General features: G+C 39.8%; 1 protein-coding gene across 8 annotated transcripts in view; it reads left to right on the top strand.

Annotated features, from left to right (window-relative positions):
• USP48 (ubiquitin specific peptidase 48) overlaps positions 1 to 12,844 on the top strand; it is a 65,785-nt gene that overhangs the window by 33,332 nt on the left and 19,609 nt on the right. For 6 of the 8 annotated variants that reach the window (XM_014460277.2, XM_006094016.3, XM_014460278.2 and 3 more), the window contains 7 exons: positions 1,333 to 1,447; positions 2,437 to 2,567; positions 4,850 to 4,921; positions 10,511 to 10,635; positions 10,768 to 10,890; positions 11,160 to 11,221; positions 11,488 to 11,598. In XM_014460277.2, the coding sequence (XP_014315763.1) occupies positions 1,333 to 1,447; positions 2,437 to 2,567; positions 4,850 to 4,921; positions 10,511 to 10,635; positions 10,768 to 10,890; positions 11,160 to 11,221; positions 11,488 to 11,598 (739 nt within the window). The remainder of the gene's footprint in view (positions 1 to 1,332; positions 1,448 to 2,436; positions 2,568 to 4,849; positions 4,922 to 10,510; positions 10,636 to 10,767; positions 10,891 to 11,159; positions 11,222 to 11,487; positions 11,599 to 12,844) is intronic. The other 2 variants (XM_006094018.3, XM_006094017.3) reach the window with 1 other exon arrangement.

The following is a 12,844-nucleotide window of genomic DNA, read 5'->3' as shown; positions in this document are numbered from 1 at the left end:
CTCTAAATAATAGTAAATATATATATTTTTAAATCAAAGTACTTGAAGCCTGGTCTAGTTGATTATAGATCTTATGCCTCCCTGCTACAGTGACTTTTAACAGTATGAGATCTGCAGATTGTTACTTAGCTTATGAATGGAATCTGTGTGATTCTACCCTGAATATAGAGCTGTATAAAAAACCACGTAGTACCCATAATCTATTTGGTTCTGGTTACCTCTCCTCATAACATTTCTTTTTAACTGGCAACAGTCCCCCACCCCCTACCCAAGCTATAGATGAGTCTAATAAAAGAAACCATCATCCTCTTTTTCCCTAAAATAAGTGCTATTTTCTGATCATGTACCACTTACTGCATAAAAACTGGCACTTAACTATATGATCCAGGTCTTGTACACATCTGGAGTTTTCTAAATTTACGTTTTTGATTCACAATCAATAAACAGCAATGGGATGATCTTCCAAAGAATCAAATTTTACATGATTCCTGGCACTGTGCTTTAAAGCAGGCCTTGCTTTTTGTTTTCCCTTTTGTGTTCTGTGCTTTGAAGTGTTCACATGAAGCTCTTAAACGATTAACATTACATTTATGGTTGTCAGATGCATTGACTCCCCATCCCACCATTATTTGATTAGGGTCTTGTGAAATTTGCATCTAAACCCTGTAAACTTTGCATTTCATGGTACAGATACTTTTGACATATAGCATTTTATCTCTTCGAACAGTGTTACTATCTTGATATTAACATTACAAAATAATTTAGGATATATATCAATTTTTCAAAAAATATATTTTTATTGATTTCAGAGAAGAAGGGAGAGGGAGTGAGATAGAAAAAAGATGGTAGAATATTTCACTGCCATTAAAAATACTGATGTCATAAAGAAATGTAAACATTTTGGATAGAGTGGGTTAAATTCAGTATTTTAAATATTGAAATCATCACCTATCTTCTAAACCTGCATCTTCTGCTGTAGTTTTTTTTTTTTTTTTTAATGTTTGGAAACCACTGCCTTTTTAAAAAAAATATTTTTATTGATTTCAGAGAAGAAGGGAGAGGGAGAGAAACATCAGTGATGAGAGAGAATCATTGGCTGCCTCCTGCAAGCCCCCCCACTGGGGATTGAATCTGGGATCCTTTAGTCCACAGGCTGACGTGCTCCATCCACTGAGCCAAACCAGCTAGGGTGATATATATCAATTTGCTATGTTGTCAAAATTTGTGACTTTGATTTAGAATTTTGTGTTTTGTGAAATGGTGAAAGCATTTTCCTAACAGGAAATCTGTATGTGAATAAACTGTATTTTCTTTCATTCTCTCTGGCCCTAGTGAAAGCCCTGTGTAAGGAATGTGTAGTAGAACGCTGTCGTATGTTGCGTCTGAAGAACCAACTAAATGAAGATTATAAAACTGTTACTAATCTGCTAAAAACAACAATAAAGGGGTATGTTCCACCGTATATTGTTTATGATAAACTAAGAAAAAATAATTAAGAAGTACTAACTAGGTAGCTGATTATTTTTAGATAAGAGGGAATTGGATTTTTTTGAAGAAAGAAGTGTGATGATGTGCATGGCAGAGCCAGATTAAATTTTGCAGTGATTGCCAGTGTGGTAAAGATATAGATAGCTGAGTCACACAGCCTTTGCCACAGTATTCCATCATTAGAAAGATAGAAGCAGAGATGTGGACCTGGGGCTTGGTCAGACCAAGGCAGGGGTGTAGCCTGTGTTCTGGCCTGGAGTTACAGAAAGCCATGGTGGAACATCCTGCCTGGTCTGGTGGTGTTCGCCTTAGATCTAGAAAATGAAGTATGTGTGTTAACAAATGGTACCTTAGCAGAGCATCCTCGTCAGAAACATTCAGCCCAATAAATTCAATTGAGAAAGAAAGAAAGAAAAGAACATCCAGGGTTCTTTGAGCCCTACTCCCTATAGTACCTGTGGATTCAGATACAATAGAGGCAGATGGCATTTATTATGTCTGGATTTGATATAAGTTGTGTATTGCCCAAACAAAGATTAATCTAGTTCACCATTTTTAGTCATTCCACAAACAGCTTAAATGTGTGTTTATGTGTAGACGTGGATGTATATATGTGAGTGCGTCTGTGTATACTTAGAGGCACAGCTGTATGTAATTGTGAATAGTAATCAAGTGAAAGAAAGCAGCCAGTTGATTGATGTGATCGGCATGAATGTAAATGAGGGTTAGGAGAAGCAGGGTAAGATTTAGGATGAAAACAGTACCTGCAGTTCAGTAGTAAGGAGTAAAAATGGCCTAAATGAAGAAGTGGGTTAGAGAAATTGTACATAACAGCAGACTTTGAATATTTGAGATTCATTTTAGTTGTGGCCTTTACAAGGAAAAAAAGGGAGGCGAGGATGTGAGGAAACGTGACATGCATGATTTCACCCTCTCTCTGCTCCTCAGCAGTGATGGCTTTTGGGTGGGAAAATCGTCCTTGCGCAGCTGGCGCCAGCTGGCTCTTGAACAGCTAGATGAGCAAGATGGTGACGCAGACCAAAGCAATGGAAAAATGAATGGCAACACCTTGAATAAAGGTACCTTCTAAAACCTGTGTTGATGGTTGGGAATTCTACCACCAAACTGTAAACATTTGTTTTTAGTAAAATTGGTTTATCCCCATCCATGTAATTTTAAAGAAAATTTTTATTAAACCTAAACCTCTAAAAAAATGCCTCATAACAAATGAAAAATGTTTCAGCTAATGAAATTGAGCAAGGGTCACAGGTTCAGCAGCTCAGAAAGGAAGGCTGCTGCAAGTTGCAGAGTGTGCTGTGAGCTCGGCGTTTTGGTGGTGGGTTATCGGCCACACGTACAGCCTGCCTTAAGTAGAAGAGCTTGTGCTTTGGGTGAGAAGGCGGCTTTTGGACAGCTTTTTGCTTATAACGTTTTCTGAGCCTTTTTTTTTTTTTTAAACTATGCTTTCAAATAGGAAATTATGTTAGTCTAAGTCAGTGGTCGGCAAACTCATTAGTCAACAGAGCCAAATATCAACAGTACAACGATTGAAATTTCTTTAGAGAGCCAAATTTTTTAAACTTAAACTATATAGGTAGGTACATTGTTATTAACTTAATGAGGGTACTCCTAAGCTGGCCTTTGCTAAAAACGTCCTCAGTCTGATTGAGGTACGTTCACTGAGGTCGACCCCTTCCAACTCTCCCATCCACACTCGTCTTGTATACTTGTTTCATCTATCTCCTTTCATTCATCCTCTCTATATGTCCAAACCATCTCAACATACCTTTCTCAATCCTCGACACTACATCTTCTTTCACTCCACAACATTCCCTAAAATTAACTTAATCAACTTTACTTAAAGTTTTAAGTCAACTTCGCACTGTACATGCACGCCCGCCCGTGGTATTTTGTGGAAGAGCCGCACTCAAGGGGCCAAAGGGCCGCATGTGGCTCGCGAGCCGCAGGTTGCCAACCACTGGTCTAAGTAAACCACTAAACTTAATGTTATAGCCAATATTTTATAAGATATCAAGGGAAATTAAGGCATAGGAACTATTTTTAGATTTAAAATGGAAACTAGAGGTTTGATCAATTTACTAATTCAGAGGTAAATTAGTGATCCATAAGCAATTATTTCATTTAATCTTCTCATCAAATATTATTTACATACATGCATTTTTATCATTTAAATATTCTTAACCATTTTACTGAAATACCGTGCATTTTCTGCATTCAACCATATTATATCATTCAATTTTGCTTGGTGTGGATCTCTCCTGTCACTATCCTTTTGAGAAAATAAAAACACCAAAGCCATTATTAGTTTGAAACTATGATTTTTAACACTTAAATTTGAAGTTCAAATGAATTTGTAGAAATTGCTGGACCAGAGAATTATCTCCATATATAATTGCTATAAACTGACACACAGTGGTAAATTTCCTCTAGAAATTATTTCCTCATGCCTTCATCAATATAAAGAGTACATCAGTCACATCCATTTTTTCCAGACATATATATATATATATATATATATATATATATATATATGAAAAATGACTAGCTGTGTCAAAGCTTATACCTTTCAAAAACATCACTGAGGTCGACCCTCATCATATATTTGAGGTGTTATTTGTGTGTGTATGACAGGTGCCAGAGTTACCTGATCATGTCCTTCCTTTGCTCATTTCTCTACTTGAACTTTTCAATGTTTAGCAAATATTCTTTTTATTTATGTATTAATTATATTAAAAATGTATTGTGTTCTTAACTTGGAAAACCCATGCATATGATAGCCATTCTGATCTGATACTCGAGACTTCTCTTATTTGATCATGTTCCTGGTATACACAACTAAAAATTGATGATACAGCGTGGGCAAGTAAGAAAAGTAGATACTGGGAGAGAAATGTTAACAAGAAAAGCAAAGTTCTTATTATATGTGTTTGATGTTAAAGGTTAGGTTTTTATTTCATTGGCCTCTAAAGCTTTCTGTTCAACCTTTAAAATAAGAAAATGACATGACATGTAGATTATTAACTTGGTTTATGACACAGTTCTGAACACCTTGACTAGAATTAATGGAAGGATATGTAAATTATTTTTCAATTTGAAAAAAAGCACACTTTCTTACATAATCTAATTCTTTAAAAAGTAAAACTGCTATTCAGATATTCTTTCCCTTTAAAGAAAGAAATATAACATTTCTTAGCAGAACTGTGTAGGAACTACTTGGGTCAAATTTTTAGAACGTTTAAAAGTTTTCTTTGTTCAAAATTGTGCAGAGTATTATCTCTGCTACTTTGACCTTTAAATACAACAGCCAGAGCAAGTTACTCTCCGTGTTTCTTTTGATTAGACGAATCAAAGGAAGAAAGAAAAGAAGAAGAGGAGGAATTAAATTTTAATGAAGACATTCTGTGTCCACATGGTAAGCTAGAAGCATAAATCTTCTGTTGTCAGACTTGAGCATATTGTAAATACTTGGTTAACGGTTTTGTACTTTCTCTTAGGAATTAGGCCCTAATACGGCAGCCATGGTTTTTCTAAACTGTACTTGATTCTGATGTTTCTATTCTCATACCCTTCTTAACTGTTAGATTCTACGGCCTGGTTTCAGGCCAATGCCTCCCACACCTTTTCTTATCCTTGCAAAAAAAAAAAATTATTTTTATATATATATAAATATATATATATATATATATATATATAATAGGATTTTTCCTATATTTAGTGGAGAAGAAACTTTTTGTCACTTGTCTCCTTGAAGGGCTATCTGAGTGGAAGGAAAGACTTCCAGTTATTTCCCATGACTGTCTTTGTCCAGTTTGAACACTTTGAGAACAGCGTTCATATATTTCTTACTAGAGGCCTGGTACACGAAATTGGTGCACTGGGAGGGGGAGGGGGCTCTCAGCCCCGCATGCGCCCTCTCACAGGCCGGACCTCTGGCTACTTACCACCCGCCTGTTCACAGATCCTTACTGCTCAGCTTGCTGTTCTTTAGCGTTGCTGTGGAGGCAGAAGAAGCTCCTGCCACCACCGCCACTGTGCTCGCCAGCCGTGAGCCCAGCTTCTGGCTGAGCGGCGCTCTCCCTGTGGGAGCGCACTGACTACCTGGGGGCAGCTCCTGTGTTGAGTGTCTGCACCCTAATGGTCAGTGTGCATCAAAGCGACCAGTCGTTCCACTGTTCGGTCGATTTGCATATTAGGGTTTTAATATATAGGATTATTATTAGGGGTATTTTTGGTTTAGTTTCTTAGACACTTACTCCTGTTTATTTGTTTATGTATTTCTTATTTGGTCCTAGTTAGTGCTCACTATTAATAAGTAATTTTCTGCAAGGGATTCTTTATATATGAGACATGATTATCCAATCTGTTAGCACTGTGAAAGTCAAGTGGGTCTCTGCTTCTCAAAGCCTTCTACTATGTAAGGACCCCTCACCCCTTTTTAAAAACTTGGTTTATTCTACTAATCCACGTCTGCGCATTTCTTTCTCTTTTGGAGAGGGAGAGAGAAACATCCATGTAAGAGCACAACATTGAATAGCTGCCTCCTGCCTGTCCCCTACTGAGGGTCAACCTTTTGGTACACCGGTCAACGCCCAACCAACTGAGCCACATCAGCCAAGGCATGTGTATTTCTTGTTGTGTGCTAATGTATTGCCCAATCTCAGAATGCTTGTTGGTCCTAATAAATTCCTGATTTTAGTTCTTACTTCGTTGGTTCATTATGAACCAATACGTAATGTCTCACACCGTCGTGCACTCCAGCCCTTTTATATCGAGGGTCCTTGATGACAGTGACGATAATTCTCCCCTGAATGGTCCTTGCATGCTGGTCTTTCTGGATATTGTCTCACTGCGCTTTAGCTTACTAGCTAAGTGGCATTCTCATTTACTAACCACACTACTAGGTGGTGAGGGGGGTCATCCTGGGACTTGGATTCAGGTCTCTGCATCCCAAGCCCATCTCTCCTTCTCTTCCCATCGCCTGCTGCCCAGTTTGTCCTCCTTACACTTGGAGTCACAGCAGGAGCACAAATGTGAGAGATGTGGCCTCCTGGGTGGTAGACAGACTGAATAAATAAATAGGAGGCGGAGTAAATGGCCAAAAGTAGGTGAGTTTTTATGGAAACACTTTCTGTCATCTCTTATTTTACCTTCAGAGTGCCTTCCTTTTGAGAGTTGAGGAATGCTTGATCTGTGATCTGTCCCACGGTTGAAACAGTGCCAGAACTCAGATTGTCATCTCATTCCTTCGCCCACTGACTTTTGCTTGGTCTTCCCACCTCCTGTCTCATCTTGTCATTTCATATTACAGTTTTGATTAGAAAGCCTGGCAGAGCTGAGTGTGATTTCAGGACGTGTGCTGCACTCCTCAGCAGAAATCGTGCTCGAGCTGTTTTTTAGTTCTTTAGCTTGATCTGGGACTTGTTGGCCTTTTCTTGATGTACTTTTTAAAGATTAGTTCTCAACTACTGTTTTTGTGGACATCACTTGTCCATGTACCGTGTCTATGAGATCAGGTTTTTCAAGTGTAGGACAGTGGACCTTAGAAACCCACTTGACTCATTAGGTTTATATTAAAACTAGTGACCCAGTGCACGCATTTGTGCACATTGAAAGGAAATTAATTAGAAGGTGGCCGGCGGGGTGGGCCAGACATGCCCTGGAGCCAACCTCCAGTGGTCTGCCAGCGTCTGCGGGGTGAGTGGGGTCCCTCCGGCAGGTGGGGTCCCTTGGCCTGGCCTGCTGGGATCGGGTCAAAACCTGCTGTCCATCCCCCGAGGATTTCTGGAGTGTGAGAGGGTACCCTGCAAAGTTGCTGTTGTACTGGGTGTGGAACAGAAGCGCAAGTGTGCACTAAACCAGATTCAGGGCCGATAGTGCCCCAGCAGCAACATAACCCTTGGGCGGAGGTGGAATTGTGCGGCCCCATGAGGAATCGGGCTCCTCCTCTCTGATTTTGGGGTGTGTCACCCGAGAACCGCCGCTGCTAAGTCACTGCAGTTCGGCAGCTCCTGCGTTGAGCGTCTGCCCCGTGGTGGTCAGTGTGCGTCATCATAGCGACTGGTCGGACTGTCAGACACTTAGTGCATTAGCCTTTTATATACATAGATTTGTTCCTGGATTGTGATGGTGGTAGTGATGGTAGTACTGAATACAAGCAGTAGTGAGATGATAGTGGGCATGTACAGAATGTTTATACACATGCTGGATTAACTCGTTTATAAAACAATTCTGAGAAGTCAGTATTACAGTCATATCCATCGTACTGATGAGTAAGCAAGCTGAGGCATAGAGATTTAAGAGTCATTTGCTCAAGATCACCACATTTAATGGATAATTTTACCTAGGTGCATAATTGTCTCAAATTAGACTTTTCTTCAGAAATTTAAAGGACTTGCACTACCTCTCATTGTGCCATTTGTCCATTATGCGTAGATGATTCCTTTCATTCTCTTTTGGCAGCTTGTAAGATTTTTTTCCCCTGTGTTCACTGGCATCTCACACTGGCCTGCCCTGGTGCGGGCCCTACCCACCTCCCTTATTGTGTGAGGTGCTTGTGGAGGCCGGTGCACCCAGGAGGGCCTCACTGGGGAATTCCCAATGTCAGTATCTGCTCTTGGGCTGCTCCGATTTCTCCATAGGCTTCCATTCTCCTGCCTGGGAAATGCAGCCATGGCTGTGCCTGTTCTCGGGTAGTAGAGAGAAGAGGGCTTGGGAGACTGCCTTTGTGTCAGCTCATTGCCTCCCTCGTCTCTGTGCTTGTGTCCCCTGGTGTAGAGGCCTGGCGCTTTATGTCACCAGAGAAGTTATGGGTAGAGGGAAGCAGAAAATATTAACTGCCTCTTCAATAGACTTTAATTCATTCTGGGTTTTTTTTTAACCCCACCTGTACTTCCAGGTGCTCGCAATTTTTAGGCAGTTGTGCAGTGTAATAAATCTTGTTACTTCTTGACTTTTCCCAATTTAGAATTCATTTTTCATACGTTTCATCTGTCTGCTTTTAAGCTTCTGAAGTTTTTGTTGCTGTTGTTCCCTCTCTGTTCATCCATCGTTGTGGTTTTAGATCTTTTTAAAAATTCCCTTTACTGTGGTTTAATGGTGTTTCAAGAGGCAACTGAAAGTAAATGCAGTTTTAACATCGTTTTTTTTTCTGGAAGTGCTTGTTTTGAATTTTTTTATTTTTTATAACAAAATCCCCCCCTGTTTAAACCTATTGGGTTATATCACTCATATACAGAGGAAGAGTTTTTTCCTTTTTTTTTTTTAAGAAGAAGGAAAAAAAGGAAACCGCTTAAAATTATTTTTAATTTTAATTGCCTTGGAGTGCTTTCTAGAAAATCAGGTCATAGAAATCATACCTTTCCTTATTATGGCTGCATTCTATTTCACTATAAAGATGTACTAGACTAGGTTTGGATAATCAATCTTTTAAAAATACTCCCTAATTGTGTCTTAGGGTATGCTTGTTGGAGTAAGTTTTTATAGCGCCAGAGGAAATTTAAGTTAATAGCCTACTCAGAAAAAAAGTTAAATTTTACATTGTGACCTATTTTTCTCTGGTATTAAGTTTATTAAAGCAAAGTAATCTTTTCTTGGGATTATTCAAAGGTTGATAAGAGGTGAAGGGTGGCAGTTATGAAGATATATTTATAGGTATTAGAAATTATGGGGTTTGAATGAAACAGACCTGAGTTCATAGTCCAGCTTCATTATTCACCAGCTGTGGAGCCCTAGGTGTATTAATTTCTCTGATTCTCAGTTTGTTTATTATTAGGTAAAACACATGAAGCAAAGGATGATACTTACTTTATTTATTTTAGTAATTGTTTCTTTTTTAAACCAGTGATATTCACCAGTGTGTGTCTCAAGATTTTTTTTATGTATACTTCTATTTCTTTATTTATTTTAATCCTCACTTGAGGATATTTGACTTTTAGAGAGAGAGGAGGGGAGAGGGAGAGACAGAGAGAAACACCGATGTGAGAGAGACACACATTGATTGTTTGCCCCCCGCATGTCCCCCGACCAGGGCCGGGAACCTGCAATAGAGGTACGTGCCCTTGACCGGAATCAAACCCGGGACCCTTCAGTCTGCAGGCCAATGCTCCATCCACTGAGCCAAACCGGCTAGGGCAGAATGATACTGTCTTTAGAAAGCTTTATTACTTTTAACAAACATGGAGGTGCCTGGCAAACGGGGATAGAAAAACATGTGGCCTTGGAAACTTACAGATGGTTTTCTGGGTAATGACCCATATAGGTACATAGGGACAGTTCATTAATTCATCAATTAGGAAGAGCTGAAACAATGAAAACTAGAACCAGAAATGGAGTGAGAGGTAGAGTGGGGGAAAGGCACCAAGGAGGGGCTGCTGAGGTTGCAGGTTTCTGCCATTTGGGCGTTCCCACGACCTTCCACGAAGAGGAAGGGTGGTGGTCACTGTTCCTGTTTCTTTCTCTGCGGATTTTTAAAGATCCACAGGGATTGGGGTGATGGCAGTAGGAAACTAACAGGATCTTGTCTGGAGACAGATCACCAGTTGGACACTAGGTTACTTTATTATTTAACTTTGAATCGGTAACAAGAGAATGGACACCACCTTGAAAACACCGTTTTAATTCGGGATGATTTCAGTGAGGTAACAATCAAATGGGAGGAAATACAGCCCGCAGGAAGTTGTGAGGAGTGTGGGCGGAGATGAAATGCCTCGCGCAGAGCCACCAGGATCCCGGGAGCCCCTCTCACCCGCAGGAAGAAAGACAGGGAATGCACGCCGCGAGTCTCATGCAATTGTCTTTATTGCCTGGTTTTTCAACCACAGATACAATGAAGGGCATAAAGGAATGGCTCCTTTAGAATGAGATAAAATAAACAAAATTAGAGATTTCTGAAACCAAAGAATTTTTCTTAGGTTTAAGAATAGGAAACATCTTTTTTGGAGGCTATACGTTGACTTTTTTGGTTTAAATGTAAAAACAAATTTTTTTTTTTTTAAATAATCAGGGGAGTTGTGCATATCTGAAAACGAAAGAAGACTTGTTTCTAAAGAGGCCTGGAGCAAACTGCAACAGTACTTTCCAAAGGCTCCCGAGTTTCCCAGTTACAAAGAATGCTGTTCACAGTGCAAGGTACTGAACACAGTCTCCTCCCTGTACCGCTTCCCGAGAATTAGCCTTGTCAGAACCTCTGCTGAGGGGGTGGGGAGGAGGCAAGCCCCGGGCTGTCAGCAGGAGATGGTTGATTGCTTCATTCTCTTTCAGATTTTAGAAAGAGAAGGGGAAGAAAACGAAGCCTTACATAAGATGATTGCAAACGAGCAGAAGACTTCTCTCCCGAATTTATTCCAGGACAAAAGCAGACCTTGTCTTAGTAACTGGCCAGAGGTATAAGGATCCCCACCAAGGATAGAATTCATCTTACGTTTCAGAGGCTTTTCTGCTGTATTGCTTCCAAACAACCTGAGCTTCTCTGATTCTCTTTGTTTAGTTTTTATCTAATCAAGGGGCTTTACTCTAATTCTGTTTCTTGGTAGCGGGCTGTGTTTTCATTTTATTTATAAAGCTTAGTGCATGGAAAAACATTTTTCCCTAAAGGATTCAGGTTAAGAACACAGTGTATTGATGCCTGCTTTAATGTGACTTTGCTGTTCTAGGATACAGATGTCCTCTACATTGTGTCACAGTTCTTTGTAGAAGAATGGCGGAAATTTGTCAGGTAGAATCCAAAAATGTTTCTATTTCCCTTTTTCGGGGGTTGATTTTAGTGTTTTAAGAATTAATGGATTCTGATCATCATACCTTTTTAGTTACATTTTCTAGCATGTGCTAAAAGCTTTCTTTTAAATTAAAGGAATAATCAAGAGAAACATTTAATTACTAATATCCTTTTCAATGTACCTCTCATTTTTAACTGATGGAGCACTCTTCTGTTTACTCATGCAGTAGTGAAGTATATTGATCCTCCTTGTCTCCTTTGAGTAGGAAACCTACGAGATGTAGTCCCGTGTCATCCGTCGGAAACAGTGCTCTTCTATGTCCCCATGGGGGACTCATGTTTACATTCGCTTCCATGACCAAAGAAGATTCTAAACTGTGAGTTTCTTCTCTTCATGCAATTTGTCTGTTTCTAATGATTAGCAAGTTTCTTATCATTTTAAGAATCTAGTCCCTTGCTGAATTGTGGGTTTTTTCCCTTTCATATACTCACTCTACCAGAATGAGCACTTTTTAAAAAAAAGAAAGACCTGCTGCTCCATAAAAGGCAAGAGGCTGACCATGGGCACCTTGTTCTTTGTTTCTTCCTCCCTGGAGCCCTGCTTTCTCCTCTGAAGCTGCTGCTAACAGTGTCTGTAGGTGGGCCTCTTTCCTAGGAACACGTAACAGCCAGGGTCTTGGTAGTTTTTATCGGTAGCCACCAGACTTCATAAAGTAGAAGGGAGGCAGCATGGCACTGAGCTGGAATCTCAGGGTCCTAAAACCAAAATTGTGTTCCATTCCTTTAGTGGTTCCAAAGGGGCTCATCTATGACATTCACCCATTATGTTACCAGTTTGTCTTTTAAAATAAATTTTAAATAGCTATATAAGATAAGGTAGAATGCCCCTGACCTTGCCTGTAAACCATGAAAAGAAAATTGAAACATAAATATTTCTCTGGGACAAAGCTAGAATTTGGGAGTTTATTATTCCTATATCAATACTTTTTAAAAAAATATATATTGTATTGATTTTTCAGAGAGGAAGGGAGAGGGATAGAGATTTAGAAACATCAATGAGAGAAACATCGATCAGCTGCCTCCTGCACACCCCCCACTGGGGATGTGCCCGCAACCAACGTACATGCCCTTGACCGGAATCGAACCTGGGACCCTTCAGTCCACAGGCCGACACTCTATCCACTGAGCCAAACTGGTCAGGGCCCTATAATGAATACTTTTTAACATCAGTGCAGGAAGCTTAGAGTATACATATATTTTCTTCTAGGTTCTCCCCTGTTTGTTGGGGAAATATCTATATTAATAAAGCAAACAAATGTGGGCCAGCAATTATTTAAAAGTTAAACAATTCAAATATAATTGAAGGGCCCTCAGTACTTAATCTTCTATTCCTCCTTTTCTCTTTTTATTCCTGACTGTCTCACAGTAACCACTGTCCTGAATTCTTTTTTCTTTATTGATTAAGGTATTACATATGTGTCCTTCTTCCCCCATTGCTGCCGCGGACCGCATGCCACCGCATTTCTGTTCCAGTCACACACACGGGGAAAAAAACACATGACCTCTGTACAATATAAGCCAGAGTCGGAATAAAATAGGTCTGATATTCTTCTTTCTCTTCTT

This window comes from Myotis lucifugus, unplaced genomic scaffold (assembly GCF_000147115.1).
Source record: "Myotis lucifugus unplaced genomic scaffold, Myoluc2.0 scaffold_128, whole genome shotgun sequence".
Lineage (NCBI taxonomy): Eukaryota > Metazoa > Chordata > Mammalia > Chiroptera > Vespertilionidae > Myotis > Myotis lucifugus.
The sequence above is the reverse complement of the archived record's forward strand: the minus strand, read 5'-3'. Positions and strand labels throughout refer to the sequence as shown.